This window comes from Calypte anna, chromosome 1 (genome assembly GCF_003957555.1).
Source record: "Calypte anna isolate BGI_N300 chromosome 1, bCalAnn1_v1.p, whole genome shotgun sequence".
Taxonomy (NCBI): domain Eukaryota; kingdom Metazoa; phylum Chordata; class Aves; order Apodiformes; family Trochilidae; genus Calypte; species Calypte anna.
In genome coordinates this window covers 556,026-582,452 of record NC_044244.1, presented here as the reverse complement: position 1 = coordinate 582,452, position 26,427 = coordinate 556,026, and the positions used below count along the sequence as shown (strand labels likewise).

General features: G+C 49.3%; 1 protein-coding gene across 2 annotated transcripts; it reads right to left on the bottom strand.

The window, feature by feature from the left end:
- Positions 1 to 5,627: 5,627 nt before the first annotated feature.
- Positions 5,628 to 26,206, bottom strand: CPA2 (carboxypeptidase A2). Of its 2 annotated transcripts, none has more exons than XM_030455786.1 (12): positions 26,024 to 26,206; positions 20,855 to 20,944; positions 17,471 to 17,552; positions 16,503 to 16,637; positions 14,011 to 14,109; positions 13,117 to 13,218; positions 11,883 to 11,984; positions 11,060 to 11,170; positions 9,590 to 9,680; positions 8,341 to 8,540; positions 7,227 to 7,311; positions 5,628 to 5,938 (listed from the first exon to the last, which is right to left on the bottom strand). In XM_030455786.1, the coding sequence occupies exons 2-12, from the start codon at positions 20,917 to 20,919 to the stop codon at positions 5,751 to 5,753; spliced, it is 1,260 nt and encodes a 419-aa protein (XP_030311646.1). In that variant the 5' UTR covers positions 20,920 to 20,944; positions 26,024 to 26,206; the 3' UTR covers positions 5,628 to 5,750. The 2 variants fall into 2 exon arrangements, with proteins under 2 accessions (XP_030311646.1, XP_030311640.1); XM_030455780.1 differs by lacking the exon at positions 26,024 to 26,206 and adding an exon at positions 24,849 to 24,988.
- Between the last annotated feature and the right edge of the window lie 221 nt (positions 26,207 to 26,427).

The following is a 26,427-nucleotide window of genomic DNA, read 5'->3' as shown; positions in this document are numbered from 1 at the left end:
TCACCTTCCCCACTGACCCCCAAAAGAGGGGTCCCCACCCAGCATGTCCCCACCACCCCATGACTCACCCTACAAAAAGCTGCTTGCTGCAGGTGGCTGCCACCAGGCTGGAGAAGACCAAGAGGATCTTCATGGTGCATGGACACTCCTGATACCCCAAGGACATAAATAAACCCCTTTTTTTAAATGCTCTGGGGACACTTGTGGCCCTTTTCTCTCCAGAGCCACGTCTGGAGCTGGGAGGGAGGAGGGGATGAGCCAGGAGGGGCTCCCAGGAGCTCAGAGGCTTCAGTTGATTTGGCAAAGCCAAAGGAAGAGCAGCCAAGGGAGGGAGGATCTGATAAGGATTTTCCTCAGCTCCTGATGCCACCAGAGGTGGTGGCCAGGCAGGACACACACCCCTGTGACACCCGTGAGGAGATGTCATAGTTACAGTCACCACCCAACCCAGGGGTGGGGGGCGATGGGGTTGGAGGACCCTGGAGGACACAGAGCGTTGTTTCCATGTCTTTACTACTAATTAGTAAGTCAGGGTTAATTATGATTAGTAAAGGTCGTGTATCTTGTGAGTTACTATGAGATTTCTGGCAGGGAAGCAAGCAGGTAAATATATTATTATTATTATTATTATTATTATTATTATTATTATTATTACTAGTAGTAATAGTGTTAGTAGTAGTAGCATTAATTTATTATGAATTATTATTAATTATTTCAGCTTCTAGGCACACCTGCAACTACATGAACACAAAACTTGAAACTACAGCATGGAATTTTTTACTGGTTCCACCCAACCCCTCCCCAGGAGCAGAGCCAGCTGATGATGGGTGACATCTCAGCTCCCAAGCTGATGGGTGGCCACACAACCTGGTGTCCCCAGGGAAGGTCTGAGGTTTCATTTTTAGACAGAGAGAGGGAAAAGGGGCTGGATTTGGGGTAGAGAATGGGTTATTCTTATAGCCCTGGTGGAGATAAATGAGTGGGAGGGGGACAGTAGCTCCTGGAGCAGCAGTTTGCTGAGTTCTGCTGTCTCAGGAGGTCGTTGGGTTACAGAGGTTTCTTTGTGCCCCAGGTTATAGCAGAGCTTTTGTTCCTCAGGGTTACAGCAGTGGCTTTGTTGTGCTCTTATCTGTGGTGGCTTTGAGCTTCCACCTGTCAAGGATGTTGTCAAGGATGCTCCAGGATGCTGGGTCAGGTTCCCAGCCTGGCAGAGAACATCTCAGGCAGGTTTTTTTAGCAGAGAGCTTCTAACCATTGGGTTGCTTTTAGTTTTCCTGTTAAAACCAGGTGGGTTTGCTGGGCTGTGGGGTCAGTGATGGCCTCACAATGTGGAACCAATGATGTTCCTGGTCCTGGGGGGGAGGTGAAGGTGGGATGGGACCACAGGAGGTCAGGATCTGACTTTCTGGATGTGGCAAAGTCAGCTCTGGGGGGCAGAGCAGGTCCCTCCACGTTGGGTTTTGGGGACCTCCAGCAGTGTCCCACTGCTGGAAAAGCATTTTCCTGTGCCCAGCCTGGCTCCCCCATTTCAGCTGCTGCTCTTTTCTCTCCCCTCATGCTTTGTGTTGAGGAGCTTGGCTCCATTTTCTCAGTAACCTCTTTATAGAGCTGGGAGGGTCCTCGTTAGGTCCCTCCACCCCAAAGCTGTCTCATCTCCAGACCAAACCAGTCCATCCCATCACAGGACTCATCCTCTTCCTTTTGATGGTCTCTAATTAAATGGCCTGGCAATTAAATGGAGTAACAGATGCTCTCTGTTAATGCCCCTCTCCTCCCTGATAAAGGAGGGAGAGAGAATGAAGGAGACTGATGGGTTGGGAACTAAACTACACAGCTTGAATGGAACAGGAATGAGAAATAGGAAAAATGACTCAATCTATACAAATCTACAGGAAAATTGGTCCCAGGTTCCTCCCCCCTTTCCCCCAAGAACTCTCCCATCCCCACTGAGGCTGCAGGGCAGCCCTGGGAAAGTCCAGGCTGGAATCCTGGGGTCAGGAGCAGTTGGGAGCTGGAGGCAGGAACACACAGATTCAGGCTGGGATGGATCAGGAGCAGAGGCAGAGGAAGGGATGGAATCCTCCCAGGATGCTGAAGCAAAGAGGGAGAGGGGAAGAAGGGGAAGCAGGAAGGGCTTTGAGCCTGGGGATCCCTCCAGTTTCTCCTGAGGATGAGGTGTATGGGATGGAATCCTCTGTTTGGTCAATTCTGGTCATTTCTCTTGTCTGTTCCTCCCCACAGGAGGGTTTCAGGTGGGACCTCTTGACTCCTTTTCTCCTTTTGGAGGGCCAAATGTTGCTCAGAGCTGAGCAGTGTCCTTGGCTCTGCAGCCCATTCTCCAGCAGTAACTCTAACCATGGAGTGGGATCAGTCCCAGCAGCAGCCACTGCCTGAGAAACTTGCTGTGAATTTCAGCAAGAGACTGAGCTGAAAGCAAAACTCCAAGCCAGAAAATCCCCTTTATCCTGGCCCAAACCAGGACAAGCTGTCATCAGCCCATGATGCCCTTACAAGAAGGTCAAGCAGGTGGCTTCAAACCCTGGGTGCTTGGGTGAAGCTTCAAAGCCAGAAGGAAGCTCCAGGTCTCCAGCCCCAGCTGAGGCTCCTTCTTCCTGTCTCCCACAAGGTCCCTGCTCTGGTGGGGACCAGGGAAGCCAACCCTGTGCCCTGGCTCCTCCTCGTGGTTTCTGTCACCTGCTGGAGGACAGGATTTTGGAACCAGGAGCAGAGGGGACAGGGAGCACCATCCATCCATCCACCCACCAGGGGGTTTTTTTTCCAAAACAGCTCCACTTAACCCAAACCCACGTGGTGCTTCCTGAGGTCTCAGCTGCCTCCCCAACCCTCCTGCTCCTGGCCTCGTGTCCTTGGAGTCTGAACTAACATTTTACTCCCCTGCACCAGCCTTGTTTGCTCTCCCAAGCTCAGGGAGGAGTGTGTAAGTGCCCAGCTGCTCAGGGTGGGGAGTGAGGGTCACAAGCCCTGGAGATAAACCTGTTGGATTTGATAATCCCAGCAGGGATTGCTGATCCCTGAGCCTCCAGAGCTCCCATGCACAGCCCTGAGCTGCTTTTGCTCCTAAATCCCCCCGAAATGGGCAGCTCTGAAAAGCACAACGAGGGAGGTGGATCTTGAAGGACCAAGGATTGGCCCTGGTGGGTGTGGGAAAACAGGTTTTCCCTAAAAGCTGTGGTTGCCTCATCCTTGAAAGTGTCTGAGGTCAGGTTGGATGGGGCATGGAGTAACCTGGGCTGGTGGGAGGTGTCCCTGCCTCTGGAATGGGGCTTGGAACTGGATGAGCTTTGAGGTCCTTCCCAACCCAAACCATTCCAGGATTCCATGATCCTCCCACCTCCATCCTGCACCATGCCCACCAGGAAAATCTGGGAGGGAGAAAAGGGGCAGGAGATAAATATATGGAGATATTAGACCAGCAGATCCTCCTTCCCACCACTGGTGGGTGGCCCAGCAGCACCCTGAAGCTCATAAAAAGGAAATTAAATTCCTCTTAATCAGTCTCACAGCCTGGATGATGATGTTTAACATCAGGCCCTCCACATGAGCCCATTCTGCTCCCCAGAACTGAGTTGTGCTGCAGCCCCCAGGTTTACAAGAGCAGCAGGGCAGAACTGTTTTGTACCAAAAAAAAGCCCCACAAAAAAACCCAAAAAAGAGGAGGAAATTCTTCCCTGTTCCCTCTAAAGAGCCATGGGATGCTACCAGAGGGGACATGAAAGCCCCTCAGCTGTCAGGAGTGGAGCATTTCACCTTCTAGATGATTATCCAAGGGCTTCAGCAGCTCTTTCCATCCACAAACTCAGAGAATCATCATAGTTGGAAAAGACCTCAGAGATCATCAGTTCCAACTCTCAACCCAACCCCACCATGCCCATCACCCCATGTCCCACAGCATCACAAACATCTCCACAGTTTGGAAGCCCCTCCAGGGATAGGGATTCCACCCTGGACAACCTGGGCCAGGGCCTGACAACCCTTTCAGAGAAGAAATTGTTCTTAATATCCAACCTGAACCTCCCCTGGGGCAACTTCAGACCATCTCCTCCAGTCCTATCATTACTTAACTTAATTACATTACATTACCACCTCACCCCAACCTCCTTTCAGGGGGTTAGAGAGACTGAGAAGGTCTCCAGAATAAACCCATTTCCCTCAGCCTCTCCTCACAGGATTTATTCTCTAGATCCCCCTCTCTCCTCACCACTCTGGGAGGCAGTTTCAGGACTTCACAACCAGAAGGTTGGGAACTGGGGGGTTGCTACCAGGGCAGAAGTTTAAAACACTGCTCTGAGGGCTGCTGTCACCTGGAGCAAACATATTTTGCATTTACCAAGCAAGGTGGAGCTGCAGAGGACAGAAGGTGAAGCAGTTTGCAAGGGGATGAGCATCTCCTCCCTTCCCAGCTCCTTTCTGCTCTCGGATTTAATCTCCCCTCAAGCTCTGCACTGATGCAAGGCCCTCATCTGACTTCTTCTTTCTCTGGGTGGGAAGAGGTCAGCTCAGTTCCTCTCAGCAGAGGTCACTCTGACATCTCACTGAATGTTTGGGTTGGAAGAGACCTCCCAAGCTCATCCTCCTTTGACCAACACCATAATCATCTCCTAAACCAGGACCAGGTCCAAATGCCTTTTAAATCCCTCCAGGGATGGTGACTCCACCACTGTCCTGGGCTATTCCAATGCCTGACAAGCCTCTCAGTGAAAAAATACTTCCTAACATCCAACCTAAACCTCCCCTGGCACAGCTTCCATCCATTCCCTCTGCTCCTATCACAGGTCACTAAGGAGAAGAAGCTGTTTCCCTCCTCACTCCAACCTCCCTTGGGGTAGTTGGAGCGATAAGGTCTCTTCTCACCTCCTCTTCTCCAGACTGAACACCCCCAGCTCCCTCAGCTCCTCACAGGAATTCTGCTCCAGGCCCTTCCTGAGCTTTGTTGCCCTTCTCTGGACACTTCCAACACTTCTCTGTCCCCCCTGTAGTGAGGTGCCCAGAACTGAACACAGTGCTCAAGATGTGGCCCCATCAGAGCTGAGTACAGAGGGGTGATCACCTCCCTGTTCCTGCTGGCCACTGAGTTCCTAAAACAAAACTTCCAGCTCTCCAGCCACACTTTCATAGAATCATAGGTCTATTTCCCAGGTCTGTAGCTCTCCATGGGGTTGTTATGACCCAGGTGCCAGACCTGGCATTTGGCCTTGTTAAACCTCACACAGTTAACCTTGGCCCATTGGTCCAACCTGTCTAAGTCCTGCTGTAAGGCTTCCCTACCCTCCAGCAGATCCACCCAGGTTGGTGTCACCTGCAAATTTACTGAGGGTACACTCAATCCCCTCATCCAACTCATTAATGAAGAGATTAAAGAGGCCCCAGTATTGAACCCTGGGGGACACCACTTGGGACTGGTTCCATTCACAACGACTCTTTCAGCCCCACCATCCAGCCAGTTTTTTATGATTCAAGAGCCACATCTTCTGTCCTCCTCTTGTCACTGTTCCTACAGTGTCTCCTTGACCACAACTTTATCCTAAAACCTCCTAAAGGGTCTCCCAAGCACACAAAGAGGCAGTGAGCAAGCAGGAAGCATCTGCCACACACAGACAGGGATTGCAGTAGGAGGAATGCACGCGAGGGTTTTTATTCAGCTTTCACATTTCAGCTCTCTCAAGCACACCAAGGGGAAAAAGATTTCTGAGCCTGCTGCTCCCAGACAACTCATTCCCAAGCCCAGCTTTTTAGTAGGGGTTGTCTCGGACGTGCTCCATGATTTTCTTCAGCCCCAGCCAGGTCTCCTCTGCAGCTGGGATGATTTGGTTGGCTGGCAGGAGGAAACCGAAGCGCCCGGTGTCGCGCAGCTCGAAGGCAAAGGAGTATTTGATGCCAGAGTCGTAGCTCCAGTCAATGCTGCCTCCACTGGCTTGGTCTGGAAGAGGAAAGGAGAAGAGGCAGAGGGGTGAAAAGAAAATTTACTTGAGTTCTTCTGTCCTGCTTCTTATATTTGTGAGGGAGAAGTTTTTCCCTGGGCTCTGGAGTGCAGCGGGAGGTGACTCTGCACAAAAGCGTCGCTGCCTCCAAGAGGGGGAGAGCTTGGAGTCACAGAATGGGGTTGGTTGGAAAAAAAAAACCTTGAAGATCATCAAGTCCAACCCTTCCCCCAGCACTGCCCAAGGCCACCCCCACCCCATGTCCCTCAGCACCTCGTTTCCAGGGCTTTGAAACCTCTCCAGGGCTTTGAAACCCCTCCAGGGATGATGGGGACTCCAGCCCTGCCCTGGGCAGCCTGGGCCAGGCCCTGACAACATTCTCAGTGAAGAAATTGTTCAAAATCTCCAACCTAAACCTTCCCTGGCACAACTTGAGGCCACCTCCTCTTGTTGTTTATTACTTGGGAGCAGAGCCTGACCCCCCCTGGCTCCAACCTCCTCTCAGGGGCTTGCAGAGAGCCAGAAGGTCTCCCCTCAGCCTCCTCTGCTCCAGGATCAACACCCCCCAGGTTCTCAGCTGCTCCTCACAACTTCTCCAGACCTTCTCCATCCTCTCCAGAACCTCCTCCTTCCTCTCCAACCCTTCTCCATCTTTTCCAGCCTCTTCTCCATCTTCTATAGAACCTCCTCCTTGCTCTCCAGACCCTTTCTCCCTAACCCTAACCCTTTCCAGGGAGAAATTCTTCCCCAGCTCCAACCTAAACCTCCCCTGGCACAACTTGAGTTGTGCCAAAAGTTCCTCTTGTCCCATCCCTTGTTCCTTGGGAGCAGAGCCCGACCCCCCCTGGCTCCAACCTCCTCTCAGGGGGTTGCAGAAAGCCAGAAGGTCTCCCCTCAGCCTCCTCTGCTCCAGGATCAGCACCCCTAGGTCCTCAGCTGTTCCTCACAACTTCTCCAGAGCTTCTCCATCTTCTCCAGAACCTCCTCCTTCTTCTCCAGCTCCTTCTCCATCTTTTCCAGCCCTTTCTCCATCTTCTATAGAACCTCCTCCTTATTCTCCAGGCCTTCTCCTTACTCTCCAGATCCTTTCCCAGCTCCATTTCCCTGCTCTGGACACAATCCAGTCCCTCAATCTCTTTCTTATCATGAGAAGTCCAGAACTGACTCCAGAATCTGGAGTGGCCTCACCAGTGCCCAGCATGTGGGGACAATGACTTTAAGACAGGGACACACCAAGATTGTTCCCCTGGGACACCCCACAAAAGCTCAGAGTAACAAAACACTCACAGATAGTAGTGCAGATGCTCCCCACTGTAAAGGTTGTGCCATGAAGGGATCTGATGGATCTGGCAGCAATTCTTCCCAAGGAATCCTGGAGAGGAGAGGATCAAGATCAGAGAAAAGCCACGTTTAATGAAACTAAACATTAAGGTTTTGCCAACCTAAACCATACCCAGGGGTATCTCCTCAACCTTTCACAAAAGTCTCTCATCTTTTACACCCCTCCTCAGTGAACTATCAATCAATTCCTTAATCAATCAATTTCTTAATTGCCACTCCTATCAACTATCAATCAATTCCTTAATCAATCAATTTCTTAATTGCCACTCCTACCTGTGGCAGCACTCACAGCTTCCATGGTGTTTTGGGGAGGTGACACTGCAGGGGAAGTTAAATCCCAGCAGGTTCTATATTTGGTCATCCAGTTTACCTCACCAACTCTTTTGTCAAGAGAAGGTGTAAAAGATACTAGAAATTCCAAAGGCACAGATTTTCCAACAGTCAGTGGTCAGCTTTGTGCTCACCTTGACCACATAACCAGATGATCCTTGAGGTCCTTTCCAAACTGACATTCTATAAAGTTTGGGTGTAGAGGAAACAGAACCAGGCTCTTCTTGTAGGGAAAACAGGATGAGGGGCAACAAATTGCCACGGGGAGAATGGAATTAGGTAGCAGGTATTAAAAGAAAATCCCCATGGCAGTGAGGAAACTTTGGGAAGGGCTCAAAGAAGCTGTGGAATTTGTCTTCAGAAATATCAAAGCAAAACTCAGCTGTCCAAGGCCCTAAGCAGACAAATCCAACCTTGGAACTGGCCCTGACTCAAAGGCTGCTTCCAGCAGAGGGACCTTCAGAGGTCTTCACCATTGGAATTAAGATGGTGAGATCCAAAGCAGGAAGAAGGAAACATGGAGGAGCAAAGAGGGGCTGAGAAGGGGTGGGGATGGCAGATGTTTGCTTAGGACCAGGAGTTTCTCTTTGAAGGTGTGGCACCATCTTGTTGGTCACTCTCACCAGAGTTTAGCCTCCTGTTTTAGCCCTGATATTTCACCTCAATGCTCAAGAGCAGAAACCCAGCTGGAGAGAACAGAGGAAGCTCAACACAAGTCATTCTGTCTCACCAGCTCAGCATAGTCTGCAGGTCTGGTGCATTTGTAGCCATAGGGATACATCAGGAGCTGAGAGTAACTGTGGAGGGTGAGGAAGGCCTTGAAGTTTCCATGCTGCTTAATGAAGTCAACAACAGATCTAACTTCCACCTCGGAGTTGGCGCTGGGCCCACGGTAAGAGTCAGAGCAGGGGTTGCTGCTGGCTCCAGGACCTGTTGGAGCAAAGAGGGGACAAAGGCAAACCTGGAGGAGCTGCTCTTCATGAAGGCTCAACGTGGCTCAAGACAAAGCCAGGCTTTCCAAAGAGCAGATCTTCAAACACAGGCAAGGCCATGGAATCATGGAATGTCAGGGATGGAAGGGAGCTCTGGAGATGCCCCAGTGCAACCCCCCTGCCCCAGCAGGATCCCCCAGGGCAGCCCACACAGGAACACAGCCAGGGGGGGTTGGAAAGGCTCCAGAGAAGGAGACTCCACAACCTCTCTGGGCAGCCTGGGCCAGGGCTCCCTCAGCCTCACCCTCAACAACTTTCTCCTCATGCTCAGCTGCAACTTCCTCTCTTCTCCCTTCAACCCAGTCTTCCTTGGCCTCTCCCTGCCCACCCCCAAAAAGAGATTGGCCCCTTCCTCTTGCCCCCCACCCCTCAGCTACTGATGGACATTCAGCACATCCCCTCTCAGCCTTCTCTTCTCCAGCCTCAACAGCCCCAGGCCTCTCACTCTTTCATTCAGCACAGATGCTCAAGTCCCTTCCTCACCCTCCCACCTCTCCCTTGGCCTCTCTCCAGTAGATCCCAGTCTCTCCTCAACTGGGGAGCCCCAAACTGGAGACAGGATTCCAGGGGTGGTCTCCCCAGGGCAGAGCAGAGAGGAGGAGGAGAACCTCCCTGGATCTGCTGGACACACTGGAGGAATGATGGAGTAGAGTGGTGTTAAATGCTCAAACAGCAGCAACAGAGCATCAGTACTCCAGGGACATCCTTAGAGATATCCCTGGATTACTCCTAGGGATTAATTCCTCCATCTGATGCTCACCAGCAATTAATCAAACCCAAGCTACCTTTACAAACAGAGCTATCACCCTGTTTGACCATTTATTTTTTAATCTATTAAAGCAGTTGCTGGTCCCGTGTACCAGGATTCAGGACCAAGAAACTGAACTTTCTTCTTAGTGACAGCCAGAATCCAAAAAAAAAAACCCCAAAAAAACCCCCAAAACCCAACCAACCAAATAAACAAAAAAACACAGATTTTATTCCTACCTCCAAAACCTGCATCCCAGTTCCTGTTTGGATCAACTCCAACACACACACTGCCTGGAATCTTGGAGCGGGTTTTCCTCCACATACGATTCTAAGACAAACACAAAGGTTTTGGGGTTCTGAAAAGGAGCAAATCTTGGTCCTTGCCTTTAAACTTCTCCCCAGAAACCCTTGCCTTAAGCCAGGAATTCCTTAGAATTAATTCTGTAGAATTTCCTGAGAAAAATTTCCTTAGGAAAATTCTAAGGAATCCACCCTAGGCCTGAGACTTGGATTACTTGAGATGAGCTGAGCCAAGATGGCCCAATGGACCCAAAATTAAAGGTCTGATGAATTTACAAAGGGTGAAGATGGGTGGACAAGTAATTAGTGTCATCAGCTGCCTGAATCTTTTGTAACTGCTTCTTCCAAGCATGATGAAATGGACTTCCAGAACCTCCTTCCCCATTTCTTGTTCATAGAATCATAGAATTGGCTGGGCTGGAAGGGACCTCAGAGATCATCAAGTCCAACCCTTGATCCACTCCCACTGCAGTTCCCAGCCCATGGCACTCAGTGCCACATCCAGGCTCTTTGGAAATAGCTCCAGACACGGAGAATCCACTACTTCCCTGGGCAGCCCATTCCAATGCCTGATCACCCTCTCCAGAAAGAAATTCTTTCTCATCTCCAACCTAAACCTCCCCTGGCACAACTTGAGACCCTGCCCTCTTGTCTTGCTGAGAGTTGCCTGGGAGCAGAGCCCAACCCCCCCCTGGCTCCAACCTCCTTTCAGGGAGTTGCAGAGAGTGATGAGGTCTCCCCTGAGCCTCCTCTTCTCCAGCCTCAACACCCCCAGCTCCCTCAGCCTCTCCTCAGAGGATCTGTGCTCCAGTCCCTTCCCCAGCCCAGTTGCCTCCTTTGGACCTGCTCCAGCACCTCAATCTCCTTCCTGAGCTGAGGGGCCCAGAACTGGACACAGGACTCAAGCTGTGGCCTCCCCAGAGCTGAGCACAGGGGCAGAATCCCTTCCCTGGACCTGCTGGCCACGCTCTTCCTGAGCCAGCCCAGGATGCCATTGGCCTTCTTGGCCACCTGGGCACACTGCTGGCTCCTCTTCAGCTTCCTGGCAATCCAGACTCCCAGGTCCCTTTCTGCCACTCTGTGCCCAGCCTGGAGCTCCCCATGGGGTTGTTGTGACCAAAGTGTAGGACCCGGCCCTTGGAATGTTGAACCTCATCCCGTTGGGATCAGCCCAACTCTCCAGTCTGTCCAGGTCCCTCTGCAGAGCCCTCCTGCCTTCCAGCTGATCCACACTCTCCCCATCTTGGTGTCATCTGCAAACTTGCTGATGATGGACTCAATCCCCTCATCTAAATCATCAATAAAGATATTGAACAGAACTGGGCCCAGCACTGATCCCTGGGGGAACTGGCTTGGAAGAGTGTGACAGCTTCCTAAATCAGTTTAGCCACCCAGCCCCCTACTCACTGTGGTGTGAGTGTACACATATCCATCAGGATTTGTCACTGGCAGCAGGAAAATGTCCATTTTGTTCAGCAGGGAGGTGATGGAGGGATCAGTCCCATAGTCAGAGGCAATCTAAGCAGAGAAAACACAGCAGAGGGTGATTATCAGCATATTTCTTTCCCCCTGTGCTGGCTTCCAGGGCAAGAACATAAGAAATATTTATTATCTGTTGGCTGTCCCTTGTTAGACCTGAAGCTTGGAGAGAGCAATGATTTATTTTTTTTTATTATTTTATTCTGAAGTAAACATAAGAGGACACCAGAATTCTCTCCTCCCTGTCCTGGAGGATAAGCCAAAGCTGGCACTAGGATTGAGAGGGATCAGCCAGGTTGGGAACACACAACTGTGCTGCACTCCTCTGGTGCCATAGTTGTTCTCAGCAGAATTTAAAAGCTCATTTACCTAGAGCTGGGATTTTTTTTTTTTTTCATGGAAAGAAGCCAGCAGCAGAGTTTCTGTGTCCACAGACTGAAGCAGCAAGCTAAGCTTCAAAAAGCCCTTATTTATTTGTCTAACTCTCAGCCCTGCAGCCCTCAGCAATTTCACCTGAGCTACTACAACTTATCCACCCAAATTTCTCCCACTTAAACTGCTCTCACAACACACAACACTTTCCAATTCTTCACCTAAGCAGGGGCCACGTTATCTCCAGTGCCAGCTGTGTTTGAGCAAGAGAGAAGGAGAATTAGCAGAGCTGGCTAAACACACACAGGTGTGAGCTGCTTTTCACTAGTCAGAGGCATTCCCAAAAACCAAAGGAAAACCCCATCCCTGTTCCAGTGACCTTTTTAGCTATCCAGATGGCACTTGCTTGGGTGACCCACTCTCGGGAGTGGATGCCAGCATCGAGCCAGATGGCAGGACGGTTCCTTCCTCCTGTGCTGAACTGCCAAACAAAACAGAAAGTTTTAAAATTCTGACCAACACCTTTTAATCCAGAACATCCAGTACAGAGGGGGATGGTTTGGACTGAATTGGGCTGTTATCTCTAATGCATAAGTCCAATAGTATGTGGATGCATGTTCTGGGATATCTTTTTCAGAAGAGAGGGGAGTGGCAGGACAAGGGGTGAGGGTTTGAAGCTGAAAAAGGGGAGATTTAAGGAAAAAAATCTTCACAATGAGGGTAGAAAGATACTGGAATAAGTTGCCTAGGGAGGGGGATGATTACCCCTCCCTGGCAGTGTCTCAGGTCAGGTTGGATGGGACTTGGAGCACCCTGGGCTGGTGGGAGGTGTCCCTGCCCATGCAGGGAGTTGGAATTGGATGATCCTAAAGGTCCCTTCCAACCCTATGATTCTATGATTTAGGAAGGAGAAAACAGTCCATAGTCTGGTGAGGTGGGAGGATGAGGTTTGAATCCTTCCCAGCTGAAACAGAAGCAAATTTGAGTCCTCTGCTCCCAGTCAAATGGCACTGGGCTGTAAAAGGGGGGTGAATCATGGTAATCCTTCTTCCAGGTGCTGCAGAAAGTCACAGCAGGACACAAGCAGCTGGAAAACAAGAACCAAAAGGTCTGGTACCCCCAAGGCTCCTTAGCAAACTCCCCACCATTTTGCTCAGGTGGCAAAACAAAAAGAAATTGTGCAGCCAGAACCTATGAAACCATTTCCATGCTCTGCAGAAGAGGAGGCAACACTGAACCACCTGAGTGTGGAATCTTCAAATGTCAGGGGTGGGAAGTCCAATAGTATGTGGATGCATGTTCTGGGATATCTTTTTCACTGGAGAGGGGAGTGGCAGGACAAGGGGTGAGGGTTTGAAGCTGAAAAGGGGGAGATTTAAGTTAGATTTTAGGAAAAAAATCTCCACAATGAGGGTAGTAAGATACTGGAATAAGTTGCCTAGGGAGGGGGCTGATTACCTCTCCCTGGCAGTGTCTCAGGTCAGGTTGGATGGGGCTTGGAGCACCCTGGGCTGGTGGGAGGTGTCCCTGCCCATGCAGGGGGTTGGGACTGGATGAGCTTTGAGGTCCCTTCCAACCCAAACCATTCCATGATTCTGTGATATATGTCATACCTGGAGTACATACAAAGGTCTTTTTTCATAGGATTGCCCAATCTGGAGCTTCTGGACAATGTCACTGTACTCAGATGCAAGATGATCCAGCTCTGCATAAATCTGAAAGGAAAAGTTGTGATGACTTTTACATTTTATCCATAGCACTGCCCAGAGCAACTCTAGGACATGATGATGACATTTACATTTCTCTCCTTTTTCTCTTCATTATTATGACCTCTCCAAAGTTCCATCTCACCTTACAGTGGTACAGTCAGTGCTGTTCCTAACAATACAAAGTATTTTTCACTCTGAGGGCAGTCAGACACTGGAATGGTTTCCCAGGGGAACTTCTGGATTCCCTCACTTTGGGAAGTTTGAAGTCTCAGCTCAATGGGTGCTGGGACATCTCAGATAAACAATAACATGAGAAGGGTTGGAGCAGCTGATCCTGGAGGTCCCTTCCCTCCTGACATTGTGTGATTCTATGATTCTGTGAAAGCAGAAGGAAGCACTGCTACATCATCAAGATCTACTTAGTCAGGAATAAGTTCAAAACCCTCTTTTAATTACATCTGGCAGCAAAAAATACCTCACCCTCTGCTTTGCTTGATGGTTACTGGTTTCCTGTGTTTCCCTGTTGAAAAATTCCTTTATTTCTCCATCCCTTTTGAGGGCCAGAAGGAAGGGTTTTGACAGAACTCTGCAGTAGAGTTTCTGAGAAGCCACATCCCATATTTGTCTGTTTCAACGTGAGGGAAAACACTGACTCCTTGTGTTGACCAGAAAATGAGTCAACTTAGAAACAAAACAACATGCCAAAAGAAGCCAGGGAGGCATTTTAGAGCTTAATATAGGATGTCTGGTTGAAGACAGCATGAAAAAAAGACCAGAAAAAACCCCTGAGGTACTCACATCATCTAAAGTGTGGTAAGTCCCAAAGTCGAAGCCGGTGCTGCTGCGCTCCCTTTGCTGACTCTCCACCATATCTTGCTTTTCTTTATCCAGAACATCCTAAAAGAAGGCAGAGAAGCACTGAGAGGAAGCCTGGTGAATCTGCAAACTTCTGACCAAGATTTTATCTCAAATAACACCACGAGGCTGCTGGGTTCCAGACCCACATCTGTGAAGTGAGTGAGAACATCGATGGTGAGGTGATCAGCATGAAGTTTGGAACACTGAACACAAACAGCACTGAAAACACATCCAGGGGGGTTTGGAAAAGCAGGATCCTGGGGATTCAGGCCAGAAACAACATGTTCCACACCTTGCTCATGTTCCTGTATATCATAAAGACCAAGGAATCCGGGATGCTGGGGCGAGTTCCTCGGCATCGCACCGTGTACGAGACCTGAATCAAACCTGAAGGCACTTCAGAAATAAAAACTGCTGTGGGGGGAGGATCCTGATGGTCTTAAAATCATCACCTCAATCACTAAAATCATCACACAATCGCTATTTTTTTTTCATAAAACTGGCTAAATCCTCATGTGTGAGAAAAACAACATCAGATTCCCCTTTATTCTGGGAAAAAACTGCACTCGGGTGGTGCGAAGGGCGCCAGGGCGCAAAGGGCGAAGCTTCTGTGTTGAAATGTTGAAGCACAGAATTGATTGGGTTTTGTTTCCTATTTTCACAGAATGTCAGGGGTGGGAAGGGAGCTCTGGAGATGCCCCAGTGCAACCCCCCTGCCCCAGCAGGATCCCCCAGGGCAGCCCACACAGGAACACAGCCAGGGGGGTTTGGAAAGGCTCCAGAGAAGGAGACTCCACAACCTCTCTGGGCAGCCTGGGCCAGGGCTCCCTCAGCCTCACCCTCAACAACTTTCTCCTCATGCTGAGCTGCAACTTCCTCTCTTCTCCCTTCAACCCAGTCTTCCTTGGCCTCTCCCTGCCCACCCCCAAAAAGAGATTGGCCCCTTCCTCTTGCCCCCCACCCCTCAGCTACTGATGGACATTCAGCACATCCCCTCTCAGCCTTCTCTTCTCCAGCCTCAACACCCCCAGGCCTCTCACTCTTTCTTCCCAGCACAGATGCTCAAGTCCCTTCCTCACCCTCCCACCTCTCCCTTGGCCTTTCTCCAGTAGATCCCAGTCTCTCCTCAACTGGGGAGCCCCAAACTGGAGCCAGGATTCCAGCTCTGGTCTCCCCAGGGCAGAGCAGAGCAGAGGAGGAGGAGGAGGAGAACCTCCCTGGATCTGCTGGACACACTTTTCCACACTTTTAGACATTAGGAAAAAATTATTTCAGGGTGGTGAGACCCTGGAACAGGTTACCCAGAGAAGCTGTGGCTGCCCCATCCCTGGCAGTGTCTCAGGTCAGGTTGGATGGGGCTTGGAGCACCCTAGGCTGGTGGGAGGTGTTTGACCATGAAGTTTGAAACACTGAACACAAACAACACTGAAAAGCTTGGGGGGAGGTGGTGGAAAAAAAGCAGCAGTGTTTCTGCTGAGTTAATGCTACTTGAGGTGCCTTTTTGGGGATCACTGAACATGGAGAAATGTTGGCTAAGTGCCCAAGGGGGTGGCTTTTCTCTCACCTGGTAGTTCTTTCAGATTATCATAGAATCATAGAATTGGCTGGGTTGGAAGGGACCTCAGAGATCATCAAGTCCAACCCTTGATCCACTCCCACTGCAGTTCCCAGCCCATGGCACTCAGTGCCACATCCAGGCTCTTTGGAAATAGCTCCAGACACGGAGAATCCACTACTTCCCTGGGCAGCCCATTCCAATGCCTGATCACCCTCTCCAGAAAGAAATTCTTTCTCATCTCCAACCTAAACCTCCCCTGGCACAACTTGACACCCTGCCCTCTTGTCTTGCTGAGAGTTGCCTGGGAAAAGAGCCCAACCCCCCCTGGCTCCAACCTCCTTTCAGGGAGTTGGAGAGAGTGATGAGGTCTCCCCTGAGCCTCCTCTTCTCCAGCCTCAACACCCCCAGCTCCCTCAGCCTCTCCTCAGAGGATCTGTGCTCCAGTCCCTTCACCAGCCCAGTTTGGACCTGCTCCAGGACCTTGATATCCTTCCTGAACTGAGGGGCCAGAGCTGCTCTTAACACAGTTTACTGAATTATGAGGAGCTTAAGCATTGTGGTTCCCAAATGTCTGAGCTCAAAAGACCACATGAAATTCCTCTGGGGTGATGAGAAGAGCCCCCCAAAACCTAAGAGTTTATTGGTGTCACCATTCTATATGGTTTTGCATAGCATCTACAGAGTGGCTTCCAGTTTCCCAGTGATCCACAGATGGTCTTGGAGAACTTAATCCACAGACTACAAAAATAAGAGGTTCTCCTGGGGCAGAAGAGTCCAAGAGGCAATCAACAAGGCCAGATTGTGAATCCCTAGGAGTTTAAATCCTGTTTCCAGAGGATTTGAAGGCTAAATCCCTGCTAATGACATTGCCTACCTGCAGATCTTCAATGAGGATGGAGTATTCAATCCCATAGGATTCCAGGAAGGATTTGACTGCTTGGATGTTGCTAGCAGGGACTCTGACATCCACAGGGAGAAAAGTGCTGGAAGGGTTGATCCAGAAATCAAGCTGAAAAGAGAAAAAAAAAAGGATTTGGTTTGGGGAAAGCTCTCTGCAAACAGCTTTACTAAAGCTTCAGAAATGGCTGTTTTCTCCCAAACTGAACAATTCCTGATGTGTTGTTCCCCATCAAGCTCATCCTTTAGCTTGGCCTCACCACAACCTCTTATCAGTTAATGTGAAAAACTCACCAAAAAAGAAAAAAACAAACCCCAAACCAAAGATCTTCAGGAAGGTGAAGTCAGCATTTTCACTGACTTCAGAGCTGCAGCCATGTAAGAGGAAATTCTGCTCTTCTGTGATCATTATTTTACTATTCTCCTTTTTTACCAGAAACAGTTCCAAAGAAAAGCTCCACATTACAGTATTTGGGATTATGAAACTCATTGCTTTTTATTTCTCCTTTGGTAAAGCTTTGCTAAATTTTCATTTCCATGCTATTCAAATTGATATTTTTAAAGGAAAAAGAAACTCACCTGTGGCAGTAAGAACAGGAATAAGCTGGAATTTTATAGTCTGTTTCCTGGTTTTAATACAATGTAGACTCTAATAAATTCCTCCCACAGCTCTGGGAGACAAGTACCAAAACATTAGTGTCTCCCCTTTAAAGATGAGATTTTTGATACTAAGATTAAGGACAGATCTGTTTAATTATGGTTGTAAAAGCAGTCAGAAGAAAGAAGAATCCAGACACTCCTTATTGGAACTGGTATTACAACTTGCAGATCAAACACCCAAGTATTGAGATAATAAATTTATTTATGAGCCTTCCACATGCAAAGTTCTACCAAGGTAAATCCAACCCAGAAATGTCCAAAAGTTCTCTCTGTGGAATGTTATACCTGAAGGTGCTCCTGGGATTCCAAAAACTGTAACTTCTGAACCTCATCATCATCTCTGGTCTTGATCCGGAGAACCTGGTGCCTGCAAGAAAGCAGTGGGTGTTGTGAAACAGCCTCAAAAATGAGGTTTGAACAAGTTTGTTATGAAGATCATCAGTTTGGTGGGTGGCTACCTGCATGCTACCAGCCCACATGGACTTCTTCATGGAATGTCAGGTTGGAAGAGACCTCCAGGACCATCTGGTCCAACCCTCCTTTAATTCAGTTGACTTTGTGTCCCTCAGTTCAACCAACAACCTGCAGAGGGGCACCAGATCCATGACTATTTAATGGCAATTTTTAAGAGCTCATCATAACCAAGATATCAAGTGGAGGAGTTTTTCCTGGCTCACAAGGCTCAGCCTTGCACCTCTTTAGTTATATTTTGTCAACAACTTGCAGAAAACACCATTCTGGTTGAATCTGCAGACCATCAAATGCTTGGGGAGTGTTATCTGAGAAATCAAACCATTAAACATGGGAGTTGTGTCACCTTTCTACAATTTAGTAAAGAATCTGACAAACTTCCTTGTGTTGTGGGGAGCTGATGCCATCAGGGGGTGGCTTGCACCCTCCCAGTTGAATGAATCACTGTCACTCACTCCACTGGTTGTGGAGGTCACCTCAGAGCTGAACCCAGATTCTGCATTGCACAAGGCAGGGATGACAACGTGCAGCCTCTTAAGTGTGGCATTTAGATCACTAAAAACATAGTTTTGGTGCAAAAAAAGAGTGTTTCAGGCTGCTTGGTAAAATAGGTAGAAGGAAATGGTACCACAAGGAGAAGCTGATGAACCCTGGTTTGTTCAGGGTGATTCATTGTGGTCTAGAACTGTTTGGAAGGGAGTTACAAAAAAAAATTAAAAAATTAATAAAAAAAAAATAAATCACAAAATCTTTTTGGTTGGGGCAGATGATGGGAACACGGGGAAACAGCTCCAGGCCCTGCACAGAGCAGGGGGGGGTGAAATTGAGATTTCTGCAGCTCCATTCCAAGCAATGTGTTCAGGAAATGACAAAAGGATCCCTGAAAAAGGGAATGCAACAGCTGGAGGACAGAAGAATCTGTTTTCAGAACCAGAGGGGATTCCCAGGGCCAACTGAAAGTCAAGGGAGGGGATTGTCCCCCTCTGGGGAGACCCCCCTGGGGTAAAGCTGTGTCCAGCTCTGGGGTCCCCAGCAGCAGAAGGACACGGAGCTGTTGGAGCCAGTGCAGAGGAGGCCCTGGAGCTGCTGGGAGGGCTGGAGCAGCTCTGCTCTGGAGCCAGGCTGAGAGAGTTGGGGGTGTTGAGGCTGGAGAAGAGAAGGCTGCAATGGGGAGACCTTAGAGCACCTTCCAGTGCCTGAAGGGGCTCCAGGGAAGCTGGGGAGGGACTTGGGACAAGGGCCTGGAGGGATGGGACCCTGCGAGGGGGAAGGGTTTCCAGCTGCAAGAGGGGAGATGGAGAGGAGATCTTGGGCAGGCAGGGAGGGAGGGAGAACTTGTTTGGGGTGAGGGTGCTGAGCTTTAGAACCAGGTTGCCCAGGAAAAGAGTCTCTGCCCCATCCCTGGCAGTCTTCAAAGCCAGGTTGGATGGGGCTTGGAGCAAGCTGGGAGGGAGGTGTCCCTGCCCATGGCAGGGGGGTTGGAATGAGCTGAGCTTTCAGTTCTCTTCCAAGCCAACCCATTCCAGGATTCTATTTCTTGGGGAGGGAGGGAGGGAGAAATTCTTTGGGGTGAGGGTGCTGAGCCCCTGGATCCCCAGGTTGCCCCCAGAAGCTGTGGCCAGGCTGAGAGAGTTGGGGGTGTTCAGGCTGAAGAAGAGAAGGAAGACCTCATTGTGGCCTTCCAGTATCTTAAAGGGAAGAAGAGAGCTGAGGAGGGACTCTCTAGGTTCACAGGTAGTGATAGGAACAGGGGGCATGGATTCAAACTAGAGGAGGGGAGATTCAGGTTAGATGTTAGGAAAAAGTTCTTCACCATCAGGGTGGTGAGAGACTGGAACAGGTTGACCAGGGAGGTGGTTGAAGCCCCATCCCTGGCAGTGTCTCAGGTCAGGTTGGAAGGGGCTCTGAGCAACCTGGGCTGGTGGGAGGTGTCCCTGCCCATGCAGGGGGTTGGGACTGGATGAGCTTTGAGGTCCCTTCCAACCCTGGGAATTCTAAAAAGTTGTGCAGAGACCTTAGAGCACCTTCCAGTGCCTGAAGGGGCTCCAGGAAAACTGGGGAGGGACTTGGGACAAAGGCCTGGAGGGATGGGATGAGGGGGAAGGGTTTCCAGCTGCAAGAAGGGAGATTTGAGTTAGACCTTAATTAAAAATTCTTCAGCCTGAAGGTGGTGAGACCCTGGCCCAGAGATGGCTGCCCCATCCCTGGAAGCTGTGGATTCTCTGATCCTGGGTCAAATGGCATTTGGTGGTTAAAACACATGGTGGACAAAATCAAATCAGCACTGAAGGCACTTACACCACATGAAGGACTTATTATTATTGGAGTTGCCATCACCACAAGGTTTATTTCTGGACTTGGTTCTTCTGTGAAGGGATGAGGCTCATCAACCACAGCTACTGGGCACAGCTGAGGAAGGAATTCACCAGAATCCACTCTAGGTTATGCCAGAGCCCAGATTAAATGATCCAAATGATCATGTAATCATCCATGATTCCAACAGGCTTCACAAATCCTAGGGGGTTAGTAAATTAGGTACAATTTTCTTAGCCTCTACATCTTAATGTGCAGATTAACTCACTAGGATTTAGTGCTTTGCCTACTACATCTCAGGAAGTATTTATAATGTTTATCATCTTCTCCTCCTCTGGTTCTTCCACAGAAAGACTGTGAGGAAATATACCAGGAGGTCAATTTTGCAATGTAACATGAACAGAATTGTTGGAAATAAGGATTCAAATTGTGTTGAAAGGCCCTGGAGAGGATTAAGCACTTGAAGAAAAATCAGAAACTTCAAAACTTAAAGGGAAGTTGGTGAGCTTTCTGATCTGACACCAGGTTCTGGTCTTTCACCTCTGCTTTGTGCCAGATCAGATGTGTCAAGCTAAATGCCCAAGCTTTGCAGAGAAGATTCAGCTTCAGATCAAGGCTCCAGATTGCTCCTAGGTACAGCTGAAGCAAAAACAAAGCCTTGGGTGAAGATAAATTTAGGAGCTCAACTCTGCAACTAGACACTTCTCCTTGGGAAACTTAAACCCAAAGTAGAGAGTGGTTCCTTCAAACCCTGGAGCACCAAAGCCACAAGCAAGGTCAGCCATAAAGAGCAAAGAATGTGCCTCAAGCAGATTTTCCAAAGTCAGGGTTTTGAAAAGCAACAACAACAACAAAGAAAAAGCCTTCTAGAAAAGCATAACTCACCCAACAAAAGTTTCCAGGCACAAGGAAACCCCGAGGAGGGCACTGAAGATCAAAACCAGCTTCATGTTTGCTGCGGAGTTCAGCTCAGCCCTAGCAGAGGTGAATTTATACAGGACTTGGTAAGAAATAAATCCTTTCTCAGATAAAAGATATCTGTGTTCCATGTGACTCTCTTCTCACATTTATCACAGCTTTCAAGGCAAGCAGCAGATAGGAGGAGGATTTCACCTCCAACACAACATTTTCCACTGACATGTGCAAACCTCGAAGGGAGGAGCTGATTGCAAAGCTTCCCAAAAAGCTCCTCACTGTCCTTCCACATTTTTCTAGGCAGAGGAAAAAAAAAGAGTCAAACTGAATAACTGAATGTCATCCTAACTGCCCAAGGGGGTTACAAGCTCTACTCGTCCACTCCTGTTTTTTTCTCCTGCTCTAACCCACTCCTCATTATGGAGAAGACCTCACTCAAGCAGAAATAATTCATTTGAGTGATTATTTCCTCAAAATAATTTCACTTGGGTGAAATAAACCCTCTGGTGATATCACACAGGCTCTAGGTCCTGCCTGCAATGCAATCATTTTCCCTGCTGGACTAAGCCAAGGCCCTGCTGTACATTTGCACTTGCAGACAAGTTACAGACTCCCAGGTATCAGCCAGAGAGTTTAAATATCTATTTTTAGTGGAATTACTATTTCCCTGATACTCAGTTGGGATACTCAGGGATGGTTTCATACAGATCCAGCTGTGATTCAAGCAACTGAAGGTTGCAGCAGGATTGACATCAAAATAAGGAGGAAAAAAAAACCACCATGGGTGAACAGGGACTGAAGAGGAGCTCTGGAGTTTGACCCTTCTCCTTGGACAACCTTCCTAGAAACACTCTTGGGATGAAGTGGCCTTCTCTGGAAGAGGAGACACAGGTTTGAAGAAGTGTTGGAACAGCCACTGCTGGGTTGTAGAATCATGGAGTGGTTTGGGTTGGAAAGGAGCTCAAAGCTCATCCAGTTCCACCTCCCTTACCATGGGGCAGGGACACCTCCCACCAGCCCAGGTTGCTCCAAGCCCCATCCAACATTAAAAATTCCAGGGATGGGGCAGCCACAGCTTCTCTGGGAAACCTGGGTCAGGGTCTCACCATCCTTAGAATTTCTGCCTCATGCCTCATCTAAATCTCCCCTCTTCCAGTTTAAATCCACTCTCCCTTGCTCCTCTCTCAGCTCTGCCGTGCCCACAGGGCTGTTCCCTGATCCTGTAGCTCTCCCGGGTTGTGCTGGACTCTGTCTTCCTCTTGCTTTGCATGGAATAACTTCCTTTTTGGTCTCCTTCCATAAAGTTGCCCAGATATTGCTGTTGTCATTATTCCTACAGAAGGATCAATGGTGATGGACACTCTCCTGGCCAAGCTTTGGGAACCATCCTGCTTGCCTTTGGTGATGGGAACACCCAGCTCCAGTTGTCCCAGAAGGAATGGGTAGAGCTGGAGTTGGAAACACTTTTTTTTTTTCTCTTTGTCCCATTAAAAATGTAACTGAGGAAAAACCAGGTTCTGAGCCTGCTGTAATACCTGGGTTCCTGGGAACAAATAAGGGAGATGGTTCAGAGGGGGATCACCCTCAGGGGACTGAGGAAAGGAAACCTCTGACCCAGAGCATCTCATCCAGCCCACTCTCAACATCCATCAGCACTTCCCTGAGGAACCTTCCAGCAGCAGTGCCAGTGGTTCCTTGTTATGGATTCCCAGCAGATTCCAAGGAAATCTTCTCCAAGGCCAGGCCCCTTGTTTTTGGGAACAAAAAGAGCCTCAGGCAGGGCTGCTGCCTGGTTTGATCATAGAGGAATGAAGTCATCCTGTAATTGGTGTATCTTGAGGGCATTCTGGGGAAAACCTGTGCTCTGCAGGGAGGTCTGGAATGTTCCTGCAAGTCCTCAGGTCTCTGAGGTTTCACCTCAGGAGCTGTTGTTTAGCAGGGCCTGGGTGATGGTTTTAAACTCAAAGAGGGGAGATTGAGACTAATTAGAAAGGAGGAAATTTTTATTAGGAGGGTGGTGAGACACTGGCCTAGGAAGCACAGAGAGATGGCAGTAGATGTCCCATCCCTGGAAAGACTCCAGGTCAGGTTGGATGGGACTCTGAGCAAGCTGATCTAGTTGAAGATGTCTCTGTGTTGGATTAGATGACCTTTAAAGGTCACTTCCAACCCAAATTGTTCTAGGACTCTGATTCTAACCTAACCCAGTCACTAGGAACCAGCAGATCTCAACTCCCCTCGAATTGAGGGGACACAAATCAAACCACAGGAGTTTATCCTAAGAGACAGGAACCATCATGAGAATTTCCTGCTTCTAGCACTATGGGAATTCTGGATAAATCCCAACTGTAGCTCATGGACTTCAACGTTTCACATAGAACTGACACTCTCTACACCACTTCTGGTTGGATTCACTCTTGAAAAACAGGAAGGAGGGACTTAATTGAGGGCAAAATTACAGCTTGTTTCATTACTCATGCTACATCCCGTGCAGATTTAATGACTGCCAGGAGATCCTGCCAAACATGATGCCAGGATCCAAAGCATGCTAACAAGTTCTGAGTGCCCTGACCAGCCTCAAAACACCTAAAGAAGCAAAAACACCTAAAACAAAACACCTAAAAACCCCTGAGAAAATTGGGACCTGTATGAGCACAACAGCAAGCCAGAAGAAAAGGTGACAGCAAATAAGTTGGGGATAAAGAGCTCACCACAACCAGCAGGGCCCCACAGGATCCAAAGCATGCCAACAAGTTCTGAGTGCCCTGACCAGCCTCAAGCAGGGACCTTGCATTTAAGCAGCTGCATTTCAGCCCCAACTTTTCTACCTGCTCCTAATCCCCACGGATGTGGCTACAGGAACCGGGAGGATTGTCACCTCCCACTGTAGCCACAAGGTCTGCAGGGGTTGTATGGAGGTGAGCCCTGAACCACAGAGTAACCTAGGAGGGAAGTTCTGCAGGGGATGAAAGTCAGACTCTGAAATGCTCAGCTCAAGGCCTAAAAACACCTGAGAAAATTGGGATCTATATGAGCACAACAACAGCAAGCCAGAAGACAAAGGTGACAACAAAGAAGTTGGGGATAAAGAGCACAAAACCAGCAAGCCAGAAGACAAAGGTGACAGCAAATAAGTTGGGGATAAAGAGCTCACCACAACCAGCAGGGCCCCACAGGATCCAAAGCGTGCCAACAAGTTCTGAGTGCCCTGACCAGCCTCAAGCAGGGACCTTGCATTTAAGCAGCTGCATTTCAGCCCCAACTTTTCTACCTGCTCCTAATCCCCACGGATGTGGCTACAGGAACCTGGAGGACTGTCACCTCCCCCTGTAGCCACAAGGTTTGCAGGGGTTGGATGGAGGTGAGCCCTGAACCACAGAGTAACCTAGGAGGGAAGTTCTGCAGGGGATGAAAGTCAGACTCTGAAATGCTCAGCTCAAGGCCTAAAAACACCTGAGAAAATTGGGATCTATATGAGCACAACAACAGCAAGCCAGAAGACAAAGGTGACAACAAAGAAGTTGGGGATGAAGAGAACAAAAACAGCAAGCCAGAAGACAAAGGTGACAGCAAAGACAACGGGGATAAAGAGCTCACCACAACCAGCAGGGCCCAAAGGAGAGGAACAGAGCAGCTCTGGTGGCTCTGACCAGGAACAACCCCACTCCAGATCCTCAAGTGAAATCCACAGTCACACAGAAGGTTTAGGGTGCCCAGAGCTTCCAACCCAAGTGCACTGTGCACCCACAGCAACTCCAACAAAGACCCAAACAAATGGCCAGGGCAACTCCCAAGGGGCGGAGGGTGTGTGGGTGGTGGCCCCAGGTGAGGACAATGAGTGCTGCAGGGCCCCAGCTCACTAACCTGGGTCATTAGAGTCCTAAAAGGATGCAGCAGCACCCAGGGAATCACAAACACTCTGATGACATCTTAACAAGTGGAAGGTTAAGAGAATGTCACCTACCCCAGCTTTGGTTTGTGCTTTAAAACTGCCACAGTCATCCAAGGACAGTTTGCTTGTGCTGTCACTGACAGAGGGGCACAGTGGATACAAGCCCTGCAGCCAACTAGAAAAAGCCTCAAAATCCATCAAATTTAGGTGGAGTCAATCCTTTTCCATAAAGTCATAGAATCCCAGAATGGTTTAGGTTGGAGGGACCTTAAAAATCATCCAATTCCAACCCCTAACCAGCCTGACCTGAGACACTGCCAGGGATGGGGCAGCCACAACTTCCTTGGAAAACCTGGGCACCCAGGGGCTCAGCACCCTCACCCCAAAGGATTTCTCCCTCCCTCCCCAAGAAATAGAATCCTGGGATGGGTTGGCTTGGAAGAGAACTGAAAGCTCAGCTCATTCCAACCCCCCTGCCATGGGCAGGGACACCTCCCTCCCAGATTGCTCCAAGCCCCATCCAACCTGGCTTTGAACACTGCCAGGGATGGGGCAGAGACTCTTTTCCTGGGCAACCTGGTTCTAAAGCTCAGCACCCTCACCCCAAACAAGTTCTCCCTCCCTCCCTCCCTCCGTGCCTGCCCAAGATCTCCTCTCCATCTCCCCTCTTGCAGCTGGAAACCCTTCCCCCTCGCAGGGTCCCATCCCTCCAGGCCCTTGTCCCAAGTCCCTCCCCAGCTTTCCTGGAGCCCCTTCAGGCACTGGAAAGTGCTCTAAGGTCTCCCCATTGCAGCCTTCTCTTCTCCAGCCTCAACACCCCCAACTCTCTCAGCCTGGCTCCAGAGCAGAGCTGCTCCAGCCCTCCCAGCAGCTCCAGGGCCTCCTCTGAGGACACACAGATGATCAGAGAAACTCCAGACCCTCTGTTGTTGTCCTTGTCTAAAAAGAGGTTCCTACAGCTATGATACAGAGCAGCAGTTTGGAAACAGCCCAGACTGGACTGAGCTTTCCTTCATAAAATCATAGAATCATCATGATGTGAAAGGACCTTCAAGATCATCAGGACCAACCCTCAGTCCTACATCTCCTGAACCACCAAATCATCTCCTTGTGCTCCTGTTGCCTCATTTCTCCTCTCTGCCCTCTCCATTTATGTTCTGCATCACCTCCTGCTCTCTCATCAGGTCCCAGAAATTCTCTAAACTGGTTTATTTATTTTTTTAATGACTGGAAAAGCTGGTATTTACCTTTTGAATTGTTCTTGCTTTTTGTCAGAAGATAAAACTTTTCTCTGGGGCTTTCTGGAGGATCTGTTTCAGGAAAATAACATCCTATGGATCTTGTGAGTTGGGACTCTGCATCCACGTTGATCTCTTCTTCCAAGTGATGAGAGACAGGATGAGAGGAAATCAGAGAACCACAGAATGTCAGGGGTGGGAAGGGATCTCTGGAGATCCCCCAGTCCTGGAGATCCTCCCTGTCTCTCCTGAACTGGGGAGCCACAAACTAGATCCAGTATACCAGGTGTGCAATGGGTGCCAGAGATGGATTAAGTTGGATATTAAGAATAATTTTTTTTTACTGAAAGAGTGGTGAGGCATTGGAATGAGCTGCCCAGGAAGGTGATGGAGTCACCACCCCTGGAGGTATT